Raw genomic sequence first — 16,237 nt, forward strand, 5'->3', positions numbered from 1 at the left:
TTTCCACCCACTGCCAAATTAATGTAATTCGACACCCCTGGTTGCCAGTAGGCAGAAAACACAGCATATTGCAGCCATAGAAGGCAGCAAAAAAAACTGGATCAGAGATCGCAGATTCTACCAGATCTAAAAAGCCCCAAGCATCCATCTAAAAAAACTCTATGACCAGGAGAATATTAAAACACAGATAAATCAACTCATCAATTTACAATGTAAAGCTTGTTGCCTTCTGTTTTTAATTGTGCTCATTCCTGCGTGTCCTCAACCTGTCAACTCATGTGAGCATTGAGTCTGAGGAGGAGGGACAAAAGAAACAACTCTCCAATATTTTGAATTTGGACTGCAGTACCCGTTACAACCACTAGCTGACAATATTACATACTGCACCTTTAACTTGTGTGCCGTTTTTAGAATGGCCTTTCATGCATGAGACACTGCAAAATACACGAGACGCAAACACAGCGGTCAAACACATCCATCAAGCGCATGTTCCCACAGAAAAAAACAATGAAAAAGCAGCACAGTGTAATGCAAAAACCATCTTCACGTGTTGCACTTGGAACAGAGCTTTTTAATAAAAGAATGTTACTTGAATCATGTAGTTACATTTTTAGGCTGACTAGTTAAACGTAAAAAAAAAAAATCTAAATCATTTTCTTGAATCTGCCAAACATTCTGAAAAAAAAAAATAAAGATTTTATTATTCTCCCTATCACCCAGCCCCAGGTGGGTATTTATTTGATGGGCCAATAAGTAACCACAGAGCAATGCACCCACAACACCATGGCAACTGCGTAGTAACACTCAACAAAGCACTCAGAGCTCCTTACAAACCACACGCAGCGGCCTTTTTTAGCAACACCTCTGCAAACACCCACAGTACCCCAGCACTGTGCCACTGAGATCTGCACAGGTAAGCAGCACTCACACACACTTTCTTCAGAAAATATCAAAATCTAGTTCCATTTGCACTTTGTCTGAAGAACTTACAAAATAAAGACTTCATTATACATTTCACTTTAATCCCGTTGAGTTTTCATTCAAGGGTCTGTGCAAGGTGTGCTGGTATAAAAAACAAACTGTATTCTAGAATTTTCTTAAAGGGATCCTTGGATGCCCATTTTCCACAAGTTGATATGATTCTTTAGGGTCTTAATGAAAAGTCTATAACATATTTTGGTTCAAATTTCTCAATGGTAGTGTAAAAACCCCTTCTTTACCCTGTCAGAATCAGCTCTGTTTTCAGCACGCTGTTCTATTCAATGTTGCTTTAAATGCTAATGAGCTCTGCTGATTCTGCCCCTTCTTCTGTGGAGTGACGAGCAGACCATAGATTCAGTATGTGTAGATTCCATATCCGACCACTCCAGATACGTTGACGCGTCAGCCATCTCGCATTCACCATAATAATCGATGAATATTCAAAGATATACAAGCATATAACTTTCTGTTGTAGACGCACAAAGTCAATGCGCTCAAGGATTCGCAGACCGTTGCAAAAATGGCGGATGGCTTACGTATCGCGACCCATAGAAACAGTCCATAATGAGGCATCTAGGTATATATATCTATGGAGCATACTAAACTTCAGCTGCGAAACTGCCTAACTTTCACATTATTAGGAAAGGTGATTTGCAAAGATTCATAAAAACCCTTATACTCACTTCTTCTGTAGATAAAGCTAGATCACAAATTATTCGGGCGAACATAGATGCATTTAGGCAGATCGGGGATCAGTGCATTCCCATCAAAATGAAAGTAACGTTAACGGCTCAGATGTCGGGAGTAAATGACGACTGCTATATTCATTATTACATCCAACAACAAAACACTTAAATCGCTTAATCGGGGACATCTTGTCTTCCCCTGCACCAGAGTCGACACAATGATGGACTGATGACAGCTCACTCAGGGCGGGTCTAAATTAAGACTGCCTTGTCAATCAACTATCGTGGGAGGGGCCTGTACAGAACTACATCATTCTGACTGGGCTCTCAGAACAGCCTGAGGAGATTTTAAAATAGGGATTTAAAAAAAAACACTGGGTGGATTTGTATCACTATAGGATGGATGTGTACACACACTTCCAACACACAATTATGTTAAAATATATTCAAATAACTTGTAAAGTGAATTTGGCATCCGATTACCCTTTTAAAATATTTTCAAGATTTTTTTTTTTTTAATTATTGAATAAATATTAACCAACAATCTGAAGCAAATCATTATACAATGTAATAAATAAATAAATTACTGTTACAATAGTTGAACTACAATAATGTACATTGTACAAGAAAGCATTTGAAAAATCTCTTCTTCTCACTAAGGTTGCATTTATTTGATCAAAAATACATTAAAAATAGCAATATTGTGAAAAAAAATTTAAATAACTGTTTTCTATGTGAATATATTTTAAAATGTAATTTATTCCTGTGATCAAAGCTGAACTTTCAGCATCATTACTCCAGTCTTCAGTGTCACATGATCCTTCAGAAATCATTCTAATATACTGATCTGATGCTCAAAAAATGTTTCAGATTATCTTGAATGTTGAAAACAAATAAATGCAGCCTTAGTGAACAGAAGAGACTTCTTACAAAACAGATAAGTTGAAACATGCCTCTTATGATATATGATGCATAATAATCATATTTACTTTCATCAGTGGAGCTGCAGCTCTTTGACTTTCCACTACTTGAAAAGAGAGAATCATCCAGTCCAACATTATAACAGCTCCAGCCTGCAACGGGATGGGCTGCTCTGACTGTCCATCGATCGGTTTGGATTTCCATTAAAAGGAGCTGGCACACAAGGCCTGACTGATTCAGAGCGAGTGCTTTTGGGAAGAGAGTACACTAGAGAAAATACAGCTCCTAAATAATCAATGATTGAGGGAGTAAATCAGCCAGAGTGAAAGAGGCCGAAATGTGGCCGGCAATTAATTAGGACATCTGAGGGAGTCAGATTCCATTTCTGTAGCCCACCACTCACATGCAATATCAACAGCATTAGCACAGAGAGCGGGATACAAGAAAATGACTCGGTCCGTTGAGATATGGGTCGCTGCTAAGTGGGTATAAGGATTTTGCAAATACAGTAACAGCCAGAATTGTATAAAGGGCTGGGCAGTGGGACGGGATACACAGCACTGAGAAATAGAATGGATGAATAATAACGTTACAAATGGCAGATCAAGTGATTCATAAATTTTCTTAGTTTTTTCATTTTTAAAAATAACATATAAATGCTCATTTTGAAGCAAATGAATAAGCATGCGATGAGGATCTCATTATCATTATCACGCACACAAACTCATCAAACAGACTCATTGGGTTGTTATACCCAGTTTACATCAGTATTTTTCAGTCCAGTATCTAGCAAATGAAAAACATGAGGGATAAAAGGAACTATCGGATTGTTCTGTTAGTGTGTTTCATTTGAACGGGGGAAGTTGTGGCCTAATGGTTAGAGAGTCGGACTCGTAATCCAAAGGTTGCGGGTTCGATTCTCCGGCCGGCAGGAATTGTAGGTGGGGGGAGTGAATGTCCAGCGCTCTCTCCACCCTCAATACCACGACTGAGGTGCCCTTGAGCAAGGCACCGAACCCCCAACTGCTCCCCGGGCGGAGCAGTTGTTCACTGCTGTGTGTGTGTGTGTGTGTGTGTGTGTTCACTGCTGTGTGTGTGCACGTTGGATGGGTTAAATGCAGAGCACGAATTCCGAGTATGGGTCACCATACTTGGCAGTATGTCACTTCACTTCTTCACTTCACTTCACTTCACTTGAATAAGTGTGAACGCTGGCATCCGAGCCTTAGTGCAAAACAAACAATCTTCCAAAGGAATTCTGATGTGAACACAACACAGACCAAAGACCATCTAAACAACCAAAAACAGGAAGTGACATCATAAAATGTGACCTTAAAAATTACTGCTGCTGTTTCGACTCATACATTTTGAAAGCTATTTGTGAATTATAAACTCGTAAAAATACCACCATACCTCATTTAATACACTTTTTCACTGAGAAATACATCAGATTAATTAATTAATGAGAATGTCACTCATTAATTGCCATGTCACTCTGACTTGAAGTAAAAATTCAGCGTATGGCAGCCACGCAATTTTAAGCACTAGTGCAAACACTCAAGACAAGCCTAAATAGTCTGTTATTTGTGTTTTTGGGGTTATCATTTTACATGTTGTACATTTTATGGAACTATTGCTGCCATGCAATTTTTCAAATCCTTTCCCATCTTATTCAGGCTTCATATGCAGATGACACATGCACATGACAAAGTGTTACTTGAACAAGATGCTCCTGTGAACACAAGACTCTTGTGAAAGGCGCCCGTGAATAAACCCGTCCAAGAAGCCTGTATTATGTAGCCTGTATGCTGTGAATAAAAATACACTGCTGTTTGTATTATGATATAACCCATATGCACTGTTTCCAGGCATGCCATACTATTGCTTAATAAATCAGGACTTCACTGAATGACTCACTAGGACATTTTCCCCAAAGCAAGTTATTGTGCTTGAGTTATAAATAGCTCAAGGCTCCTCATAGTCTGAATTAGCATCGTAAAGACACTCTCAAATCCACTCCAGCAAAGAATCAGCAAAAAAGCATGAGGGAGAGCAATTTATTACGCAAAAAATAAACTTCTGTAGAATTTTGCACAAGGAAAATTTTGATAAAAAAGACAAAAAATAAAAAGGTATAACAATGCACTATAAAAGGGGGCAAAAGAAAAACCTGAGGTTGTCCCATTGCCCTATAAATCCAAGTGCAAGAAGCAATGATCCCATCTGGGACTTATAAGTAAATAAATATATAATATGCACTGGCAACAACATTATCAGTCAGTACATACTTTATATCACAGTGTTACATGCTTTCTTTCTCAGCCTTTAAATTATGTGCTTGCATTTAAGAATATTATGAATCAAATAACTAAATGGCTGTTTTAACCTATACATTAAATAAATGTTAAAAGCCACACCAGCTAGTTAAGGTAAAAACTGAATCTTTTGACTTTACTACAATGTTCTAAGTAGTCTAATACTCTAATATTAAATAAAAATCATTCATTTCTGGCATTTTACTGTGGGTGTAGTATATAAATAGCAATATAAATCACTTAATTTGTATATGATAATTAATGGGCATTGTAATAAAGAGTGTTCCCATATTCTCAAGCAAACAGCACAGCGTATCAAATGAAGTCGTTTGGCACGGAGGCGCAGTTCCCATTATAAAACACCCATGCGAATCTTAAGCGATAAATAGCATCGTAAGTTCAAACCCGAATGTCAATCTACAGCACTGGATGTGCCTGTAATGTATTTGTTTAGCTCTGGTGTGATGATCGGTGAGCGGGTATCGATCGCCTCACCTGCCGTTCCGCTCCTGTCCCAACAGCTCCGGCTTCGAGATGTTCTGGGGTGGCTTAAAATGCGATAGAAAAGAGCTACAGAACTGTCGCAATGTCCCAAATTGCATTTTCACCTACCCCCCTCCTCCCTAACCGAACCCAGTAGTCGTTCACTTGAGGAAACAGCAGCAGCAGCACACCCACAGCCCCGCGACCGCTACATCCGACGCGCTGCCGTGTCGATCAAGTCCCATATTTTCCTGGAGATCTGATGGATGTGCGCCTCATGCTCCAGCCCTGAGGTGCTGCTGCGGCTGCTGTGAGCGGGGGATGGATTCTGTCTGACGGCGTGCCAGAGAGAGAGAAAAACAGCGCTGCATTTTCACCGGCTGCTGGAATATCTGGAGCTGTGTCCATGCGCCACCGTCTCGCCTCGGAGAATCAGACAAACTGGAGCAGCACAGACTCTCTCGCTCTCACACACACACACACACATTATTCCTGACGCGCTCGCATGGGATGCTTTATTGCACGGCTCTCTCAGTGAGAGATGCGCAAACGGGAGCGTAGGCTACTGTTACAGTGAGCTCTAACTGGAGAAGCACGGGGAAGCAAAATAGCGAGCCTCCTAAACTGCATTTATAATTAAACGCGTATGATGTCCAAACATGCTGTCTAGGCAGTCAGCTTACTAGGTTTTGAGACACAGCCAGTGCGCTGGACTTGATTTCAGCGACGCTCAAAGCACTGGGGCAGCGCGCTCTACAGTGCACGACTGATATATGTAACACCTTTCCGAACCAACCTAATGTGTTATTTACCTCATCGGCGCGGTTCAATTATGATATATGATATTTGAAGAGGATCTGGCAACCAAAGGGCGTCTCTGTACTTGGCGAATCTCCTTTGGCGTTCTGAGACGTGAGTACACGCTTTAATTTCCTAGCGCTGCTACAATAATTGATCACATTTTATGGACATTTTCTCCTTTTTTCACTTTCTCTTTTTTTTTCTGTGTCATCGTCGTTATAAAAGCTAATCACGACTGCCATCGTCATCATCATCATCATAATCATCATTACAAAGGATCATCACTCCAGCATCCCAGTACTTAGTACAGAAATAGTAGTCTGGTACTCTAGAAAGTGACAAAAATGATGAAAACACAATTTGATCAGTGGATGATAACATTCTGTATAAGCCCACGTTGCAGTTTTGTCATCTGTCGCTTTAAATGCTCATGCTCTTTAAATTTGGGTGGATTCTGATTGGCTGCCTGCCAATGGTTTTTATACTTAAACAACTGAAAAAAATCGTTCTGAAAGTAATTCCAGCCATATCGTGTCTCCTTGATGTTATTGTTGTGGTGTAAAATTAGCTGTTCTCTTACAATTATTAAAACTTCATAGTTATAGTTATCATCCTTGGTGTGAATGGGCCTTTATGTTGTGACTGGTTGAAGGAATAGTTCACCCAAAAATGAAAATTTCCTTAAAAAGTCATAACCCTCAGGCCATCCATGATGTAGATGAGTTTGTTTTTTTTGCATGGGAACAGATTTGGAGAAAATTAGCATTACATCACTAATCAATGGTTCCTCTGCAGTGAATGGGTGCCGTCAGAATGAGAGTCCTGATAACAGCTGATAAAAACATCACAGTAGTCTTTTAATAATTATTATTAAAGCACCCAATAATGATGTGAAACGTGGATGTGTCACATGTCTAAAGCAAAGTGAACTTTTCTTCATCAGCTCACCTTTTTGCATAAACAATGAGAAACCACAAAAACATTCATTTGGCCCCTTGATTCAAGTGCTCGGTTTACATATGCACATATAAGCGGCTCATTGGTCTTCGGTTCAGTTCAGTGACAGTCAGAGGAACTGGAGTGCTGAATGAGTTGGCAAAAACAGCATCATAGGATTATGCCGGTATTTTGGCAGATTTCAAGTCGCAGTGACTGTCAGACATCTGAAAGTGAGTTTTGATTGAGTAGATCTGTGCTGCTCGAGCCGCGAACGGTTTCAGATGATTCCGGCAATTCTGGTTCAAGTAGTTCACCAAAAACAACTGGTTCAAAAGAACGATTTGTTCCCAAACTGGACATCACGACAGATGTTTGCCTGAGGCTCTGGATTACAGGTAATAATGTTGTAAATAATGTTCAGTTTTTTTCCACAGACTGATTGTTTTGCTTCACAAGACCTTAATATATCGTCAGGTGTCTTTGATGTGTTTTTTTTATTATTATTATTCTCAAAGACGAGCAGCCGCTGACTTGCATTTTATGAATCACCACGGTTTCCATTTAAAATCTTTACTTATCTACTGAAGAAAAAAAGACAGCTACATCTTGGAGGGTGAGTAAATTAACAGCAGATTTAAATTTTTGGGTGAAATATCCCTTTAAAAACATCTTGATGAATTTGTTTCTTACAAACTCACAACTTTTCACTTCACAAGATGTTAACTGATGGACTGGAGTGGTGTGGATTATTGTGATGTTTTTATCAGCTGTTTGGACTCTCATTCTGACGGCACCCATTCACTGCAGAGGATCCATTGGTGAGGAAGTGACATAATGCTAAATTTACTCAAATCTGTTCCCATGAAGAAACAAACTCATCTATATCTAGGTTCGCCTGAGGGTGAGCACGTTTTCAACTAATTTCAATTTTTGTGTGAACTACTACTTTAAAGGGGTCATATGCTAAAAAGAACATTATGAGGGTTGAGAACCAGAAGAGCGTAAGTGACATGGTGTAATGCAATGTGTTTATGCGGTTTAAGGTTCAAAACACACATTATTTTCCACATACTGTACATTATTGTTGCTCCGCTATGCCCCACCTTTATGAAATGCGCTGATTTTTACAAAGCTCATCGTTCTGAGAAGCGAGGCGTGCTCTGATTGGCCAACTATCAAGTGCGTTGTGATTGGCCGAATACCTCAAGCGTGAGACAGAAATGTTATGCCCCTCACCGTATTGTGATGCCATGTCCAAGCGCCACCACACAAAAACAATAAAACCCACTATAAACGAGGTGTTTGTTGCATCCAGTGACTTATACTGTCTTTTTACGCGTCGCATTGCATCGCGCCGTGTAAACATTACCATGTCTGCATTTGTGATCGGAGAAACGATAAACAACACTACTCTACACAGCTCAAAACTCACGTTTGAATCGTCAGTGGCAAATTCTTTAAATAAGAAAACATACTTACAGGCTGCGAGTCCTTGCAAAGTTGGAATTGCCCCACTTTATAGAAAAAGCCTTTGTGCACAACTGGCAGGCTACTCTCCCAGGTTCTGGAAATAGTCCTCCGTAAAATGCGCTGCACACACTCTAATATTTGCGTTGTACTGTTCTGGAACAGTGTTGTAAATATAACTTAACCACTGATTTCTAGTTGTGTCTTCTTTTGGAAGCCCAAACAAAGTACTTTCGCTTTCGCAACGAAACACAGTATTAATCACAACATCCTACTACAGCAGCAGAAAGTGGAGCACATTCACATTCACTTCTTAAAATGCAGAAGTCGTTTCCACTCTAAAAATAACCCTTGAATCTTGAATTATCCTGAAAGCATCCTAACTGAGACCTTCCTAACTTAAAAGCCTTCTCACAACATCAGAACTACACAATGCTGAACTGAGAAACATTTTACACTGTCTGTGGACAAGTAAGGTGAATAAGGTATGAATTTCTGACCTGCCTGGGATCCCTGAACCGTTTCTGAGAGGGCCCTGGTTTGCTCCGGCTGGGCCTCCCCTTACTTTGGCTTGGGGCCCTGATCTGGAGCCCTCAGGATCGCTGTAGAACCACGCTCCCGACTTGGTGAGGATTTCTTGTTGTTTTCGGCACAGGTTGCATACCCACATTACCTACATATAAAATGACAATTAATATTGGGGGAATTCAGTGAAATATGAGATGAGAAGCACAAAAGCAATACAATAACAAACCAAGATGTGCAGTTTTCATGGAAGGATGGTCTTCTAACTATTTCTTTTTATAATACAGATGCTACAAACATAACGCGGGTCAGTCAGAGGACCTTTATGTAAACCCCTGCACCGTCTGTCAGGGTAAGTAGATGATTCATCTATCACAATATCTTCTACTATTGCTAATATAACATCTATCCATCCATTTACCAAACCGATTGTCCTATGTAGTGTTGTGGTGATGCTCCTGAGACCCTGCATCCTCATACGAGGACATTATATTTTAGTGAATTTCTCTGAGACTACACATGCCACAGTTTTAAGTCTGGATGTCCTGTACAGAGCACATTCAGGGCTTCTCAGAGATACCAAATGTTTGGATGTTTCACTCCCTCTCCTTGTTCTTCAAAAATGGCTGACATTAATTTAGTGATCAAATTATGGAAATATGATAATATTTTGTAATTATCATTTAAATCTGTCTGATTTTTAAAATGTTATGGGGTTTCAAATAAAAAAAGAATGACTTTCTGTTACAAAACAGGAGATTGATTTCATACATGTCCTCAGTTGAGGACACCAGGACTTAAAGCATGTTTATTGCGCATTTTGGGAGACACAACAACTGAATAGGGAAAGAAAATATTTCCATATTCCTATGAAATATTACATATTATTATGAAAATCTTGTCAATTATTACTCCCATTATTATACTTCTTCTTTCATTACATGTTGCCCCAAAAACACATTAATATGCAAATTAGATACAGTTTACGGATACATTGTACATAATGGGAAAACCCGTTTATGGCCATTTTTACACACATTTTGCATAAAGAAAAATTTATATATCAAATCATTCTGTTATAACATAGCTCAAAATAATCTTTCTACAAAGTTTGGTATAAAAAAAATCTTGAAACCTAAAAATGTATTGGTGATTTTTAAAAATCAATTGTTTTTGACTATGCATGTTCATTCATGTCTTTTTATTTATTTATTTTTTAAATTGAGTCCCAGTGTCTGCTACCGAGGACATAGCATAACATATGAATGAAATATATATATATTTTTTAATTCCTATGCTCTAAACAATGTAATGACATAAATACTATTTTTTTCCTAAAATTTGTTTTTCTGGGTCTCAGGAGATTATCCTAAGAAAAAAAAATAGAATAAACTTTATTTTATAAAACGGATAATTCCAGTGCTTGATTCTGATTGGCTGAGCTCAGACCTGTATATGTCATCTTACATTGCACACAGTTGCTGATTGGCAGATGCAGGATGACAAGTGACTGTGTGATGTAACCTATTAGAATATGTCCTAAAATCCAAGATATGAGGGAAAAAATGTATGGGTAGGGGTTTTTGTCTAATATTTATATCATGTGATATAGTTTAGCAATATCACATGAGTAAGAGTGCTGTTTTTTACGTATATCTGCACGATTGCAAATGTGATATTTATTTTATACAAAAGTTCAATAAACATTTTAGACACAACATTGTCAGGATTGCCTGTTGTTGCTCTATTTCACAAACAAACATAGTTCCAAAAAAGCCTCAACAAAACTGTATTGAATCGTTGTTTTTGAATGAATCGCGTGACAGTCACTTGCTTCGTTGCTGCATGAATCAGCCATTTGAACGAATCTGTTATCTCGTTAAAATAGTGTCTTGCCGCCACCTACTTGCGGCTTTAGTTTCATATTTAGAGTAATTTCATTAAAATAATCATAGTAATATTTTCATATTTCAATATTTTTTTTTTTTCTATGTTGACTCATCATCAACTTTTCTGTAATGCCTATTCAATGATTTTCTTATTTAACACAGTAATGACTTTAAATGATCTTTTAGGGGGTTATTTGACAGCCCAAATTGATGTGTGATTAATTACATAATCAGCATATCATGTAATTCATTAAACATTTGAATCACTTGACAACACTATTGAAATGTACTTGCATCTAAGTGTTTGAAAATATTACATTCAGTTTGCACTTGCTAGTTTAGTAATTAGGGTTATGGCTTTGTTCAAAACTGTGAGTATCAATAACTGCAATAACTCTTATTTTAGCAGAGAATATGTTTGCTATGGTGAATGTTTGTAAGACTGTGACACTGACAGACTCACACCTCTATAAACTGCACACTCACACACTAAAGTCACACACTCACATTTAAAGCACACACTCATTTAAACTGAGCGAGAGACAGTGAGAGCGAGTAAATCAATGACAACCATTAGAGCTGCTGCTGGAGGAGAGTGGTCACCTGCCTTTGCTGAGTCACCAGAGAGAGAGACAGAAAGACAGACAGTTCAAAAGGGAGAAAATGAGTTTGTGTGTGAATGGAATGGGCTCAGAAAATAGAACAAGAGGGCCATTAGTGACAGCCAAGTAATAAGGAAATATTGCCTGGACTGCTTTCAAATGGACTGTGGACATTAAAGTGCTCAATGCAAATGTTGCTACATGAGAAATGCATTACTGCAGAGGCTACACACATTTCTGCATTTTAGAGGAACACAAAGAAACCACTGACTAATACAAGTCTTGAACACTGTGAACAACATAATAAAATTAAAAACTATTTTAAAAAAAACTATTGATTTATAGAAACGGTGTAGTTGAAGTTAACCATGTGCATACTAGTTTACAAGCATAGAGACTTGATTAAGTCATTGGTTGTGCTTTATGAAAGTGGGCGGTCACTGCAGAGCTTTTTTGGCATCAGTTGTTTGCTGTGTTTCTTCATTGGTGGATATTTCTCTGAGGGATCATGGGTAATGTAGTTCGTCACAGGGAACTGCACTGTTAAAATTATTATTATTATAAATTAAGATAATAGCAAAAAGGCACATTTTCAGCATCAAATCTTGTTTGTGTTTGTGTGTGTGTGTGTGTGTGTGTGTGTTTTCTATCATATATTGTTTTTGGTCTACAAACCAGAGGAATGTGAGTAGCCTCCTTACTTCTCAGTGGCGCAGTCATTGATATTGCTTAAAAATTAAGATAAAATAATGTAGACTGATAGCTTCAAAAAGTAAATGTGTCCCTGGAGCACAAAACCAGTCTTAAGTCACTGGGGTATATTTGTGGCTATTGTATGGGTCAAAATTATCGATATTTCTTTTATGCCAAAAATTAAACAGGATATAAAAGATCATGTTCCATGAAGATATTTTGTAAATTTCCTACCGTAAATATATCAAAACTTCATTTTTGATTAGTAATGTGCATTGCTAAGAACTTCATTTGGACAACTTTAAAGGTGATTTTCTCAATATTTAGATTTTTTTTTGCACCCTCAGATTTTAGATTTTCAAATAGTTGTATCTCAGCTAATATTGTCCTATCATAACAAACCATACAGCAATGGAAAGATTATTTATTCAGCTTTCAGAAGATCTATGAATCTCAATTTTGAAAAATTGACATTTATGGTTTTGTGGTCCAGGGTCACAAATAATCGATAAACAACCTCAGGTAGATTTTTACAGGCGTATAAGTTAGTGTTAAAAGTTAATTCCTCTATGGAAAAAAATAATGCCATTTTTAATTCCAGCACCAAACTGTTGCATGCTAATGCTCATGAAGAAAATAGTTTACTAACTTTTAATAAATGTATTTAATTCAATAAGCTCATAGAATTCATTTATTTATTTGTTTACATTAGAATGTTGTAATCCTATATAAGGGGTAAGTTGTCACAATGGGAACCTGAAGTTTCACTGCGTAGGCAAACAAAAAGTGTTATTAAAAAAAAGCACTTTAAAAATATAGTTTTGGATAACAAATAGCCTACAGTGTATGTATGTATGTATATATATATATATATATATATATATATATATATATATATGTGTGTGTGTGTGTGTGTGTGTGTATATATATATATATAATTCTTTTATGAAGAACACACTTTTCAGTGTATTAAAATAGACAGTTCAGTTCTTCACAGTTCTTTCAGTGATAATATATTTGACGCATGAACGTCTATATCCTATGCTCAGTTTGTTTGTTCACTTGTTTACTTAACAAAAACATTTTACTGTAGGACAGAACTGAAAAAAAAAAAAACGTAATTCGAGACATTTATAATTGCTAGATAAAACGCACATTTATGTAACTGGACTTTTGACTAAAAAAACAAAGTTATTGAGTTATTGCAACCTGTGACACCTGTTCACCTACACTGGTGGCATGTCTCGACAACATTTAACATCAAACTTTACGCATAATAAATTATTTTCCTACCCATTTCGTCGTTGCGAGTCATTTTGTGTCCGTCGAGACGCGATGAACGGCGACAGAGAGGATGTTTATAGCGTTTAATGGACTCTGCTGCGTCTTCTGCTTCCGTCAGAACGAGAAACTGGATTCTGAGAAGCCGCTGTCGGTTCTGCGCATGTCTGACAGCGAAACCCATCGGCTGCATGCGCGATAGCTCTTCGCTTTAGCCTACATTATTTACGGATCCTGCTATCAAGCCACTAAGCCGGAATTCAGTTCATTACGAATGCATGCCGACTCAAACCGCCCGAAAAAACAGACACGAAGCTGCAGCCAAACACTAAAAAGCGGAATACACTCAAACAATGTAAGTGAATGAGCCTCCTCAGGGTAATTCATCTCTCTCAAAAGCTGTAATGAAGTTCACCTAACATGACCTCACGATGTTTGAATGAAGTCTAAGTGGGCTTTACTAAGATTTTCAATACAAATATTGTGGTTTCCACTAAATGCATTTAATTGAAATGGCTAAAAACATCAATAGCCTACACTGTAGCATGAGGGAAACACTAGAAGTCAGACACCATTCTCACCCAACACTTCACAGTGCAACAGAATCAGCTCTTATGCAATCTGTTTGTATTCACCAGGAGAGAATTGAGCAAGTTTACCAAGAAGAAGTATAATTGGCATAATGTTGACGTCAAACAAAACAGCTAAGATGAAACGGCATCAACAACAGTAAACAGATCCAAAACCTCTATTAATTTCAAATACCTATTTACACATTCTCATCTGTCACAGCAGACGTGTTTGGAGCACAAGAAACAGTGCTGGTCTAAAACATGCCTTTCTGATTTTGCAAATCTCATACACACACACACACACGTTGGTTTTTGTGGTTTATGGGGACTCTCCATAGGCGTAATGGTTTTTATACTGAACAAACTGTGTGTGCTATTGCCCTACACCAACCCTACACCTAAACTTAGCCCTCACAGGAGACTTTGTGCATTTTTAGATTTTCAAAAAAACACCATTTAGTATGTTTTTTAAGCCTTTTGAATTACGGGGACATAAGCAGTGTCCTCATAAACCACCTTCATATTGTAACACCTCTGTCATACCCATGTCATTATACACATTTGTGTCCTCATAAACCACATAAACATGCACACACACACACACACGTGTCTGAAATAAGTGGAAACAACTCATCTAAAATCAAGTAGCCTTCAGGGATACTGGGAAAGCACATCTGTAAAGCATTAAAAGTTAAAGGGGTTCAAAACTTTGATAACTTTTATTAAATTAGTAATCCTTAATTAAACAAATAATGTCGGTTCAGATATGCTTCTGAAAATATAGGTAAAAGTTAGCCTTGCACAGCTATTTTAATGTCTACATAATAATGTTTGTGATAGCAATAAATTAACATGAAATGAATATTCACCCTATTTTTTAAATGATTATTTTTATTTTATTTAAAAAAAAAATTGACATCATAATGTTTAATCAAAAGTCATAACTGGGCCTTTTCAGTGAAAACATCAGACTTCCAAGATGTAGAAGAGTTAGTTTGTTCATCTGAACAGATTTGGAGAAATGTTGCATTCCATCACTTGCTCCGCAATGGATGCTCTGCAGTGAATGGGTGCCGTCGGAATGAGAGTCCATACTGATAAAAACATCACAATAATCCACAAGTAATCCTCACCACTCCAGTCCATCAATTAGTCATTTTTTACTTTAAACTATCTCTTCTGGCCAAAATACCAACTTCTGTCAGGACCACTATCGTCAAAGATGATTGACAATTAGCATATAGTTTGGAATGGGGGAATGGTTCTGTTCTGGGAAAGAACTTCCTGCACATCCATGCAGCCTACCATGGATGAGAGCAGGGAGAGCAGCGATAACCCCCCAGGGTAAACAGAATAGAACCAGCAAAAGTATTGCAGATTTGTTAAAAAGTTCAGTAATTTTGTGTACACATTTTTGAATTTGTCTGATTCAAAATCAGAAGGCTGGACCCTGACTGACAAGAGGAGGAGTTGGGGATGGAGGAGGGTAATTTGCTATTGAGCAATGCGTAAACTGCTGATAATACTGACGACCTTATATATGAATGCTTAGATAGGTGTCGTATTCCTATAGGTAGATGGGGATCAGCTGAGAGTCAGCCGATGTGAGCTTGACTAACGTGACCTGCCAGAACTAATGCTGCGCTCGATTGTTTTTATCAGCTGTTTGGACTCTCATTCTGACGGCACCCATTCACTGCAGAAGATCCATTTGTGAGTGATGTAATGCTAAATTTCTCCTTTTTTTTCAACGAAGAAACAAACTCCGCTACATCTTGGATGACCTGTGGGTGACAAAAGTTTCAGCAAATTTTCATTTTTGGGTGAACTATTCCTTGAATGCATTACAAAGGCGTACATAATAATGCACATTTTAATGCATTAGATATTTGCATATGCATTTTAACACAGCACACAGACTTGGGTGTTGATCCTTTTAAAGTAGAATTATATAACTATAAATGCAGTTACAATGCATTTTATGGTTAATGATATTATTATAAAGTGTGGGATTTTTTGTCAGTTGTCCTCCCATATGAAATGCTGTGGGTGTGTGTGTGTGTGTGTTTAAGGGCGTGGAGC

The 16,237-nt window shown here is 37.8% G+C and overlaps 1 protein-coding gene across 1 annotated transcript in view; it reads right to left on the reverse strand.

Moving 5' to 3' along the window:
* Nucleotides 1–16,237, reverse strand: part of LOC306885319 (regulating synaptic membrane exocytosis protein 2-like) — a gene marked incomplete at its 5' end in the record, with an annotated part of 146,707 nt that overhangs the window by 103,355 nt on the left and 27,115 nt on the right. Inside the window, 1 exon segment of the mRNA XM_079441772.1 lies at nucleotides 9,149–9,266. Coding sequence (XP_079297898.1) covers nucleotides 9,149–9,266 — 118 coding nt within the window.

The sequence above is a fragment of the Barbus barbus genome, assembly GCF_936440315.1.
Source record: "Barbus barbus genome assembly, chromosome: 19".
NCBI classification, from domain to species: Eukaryota; Metazoa; Chordata; class Actinopteri; order Cypriniformes; family Cyprinidae; genus Barbus; species Barbus barbus.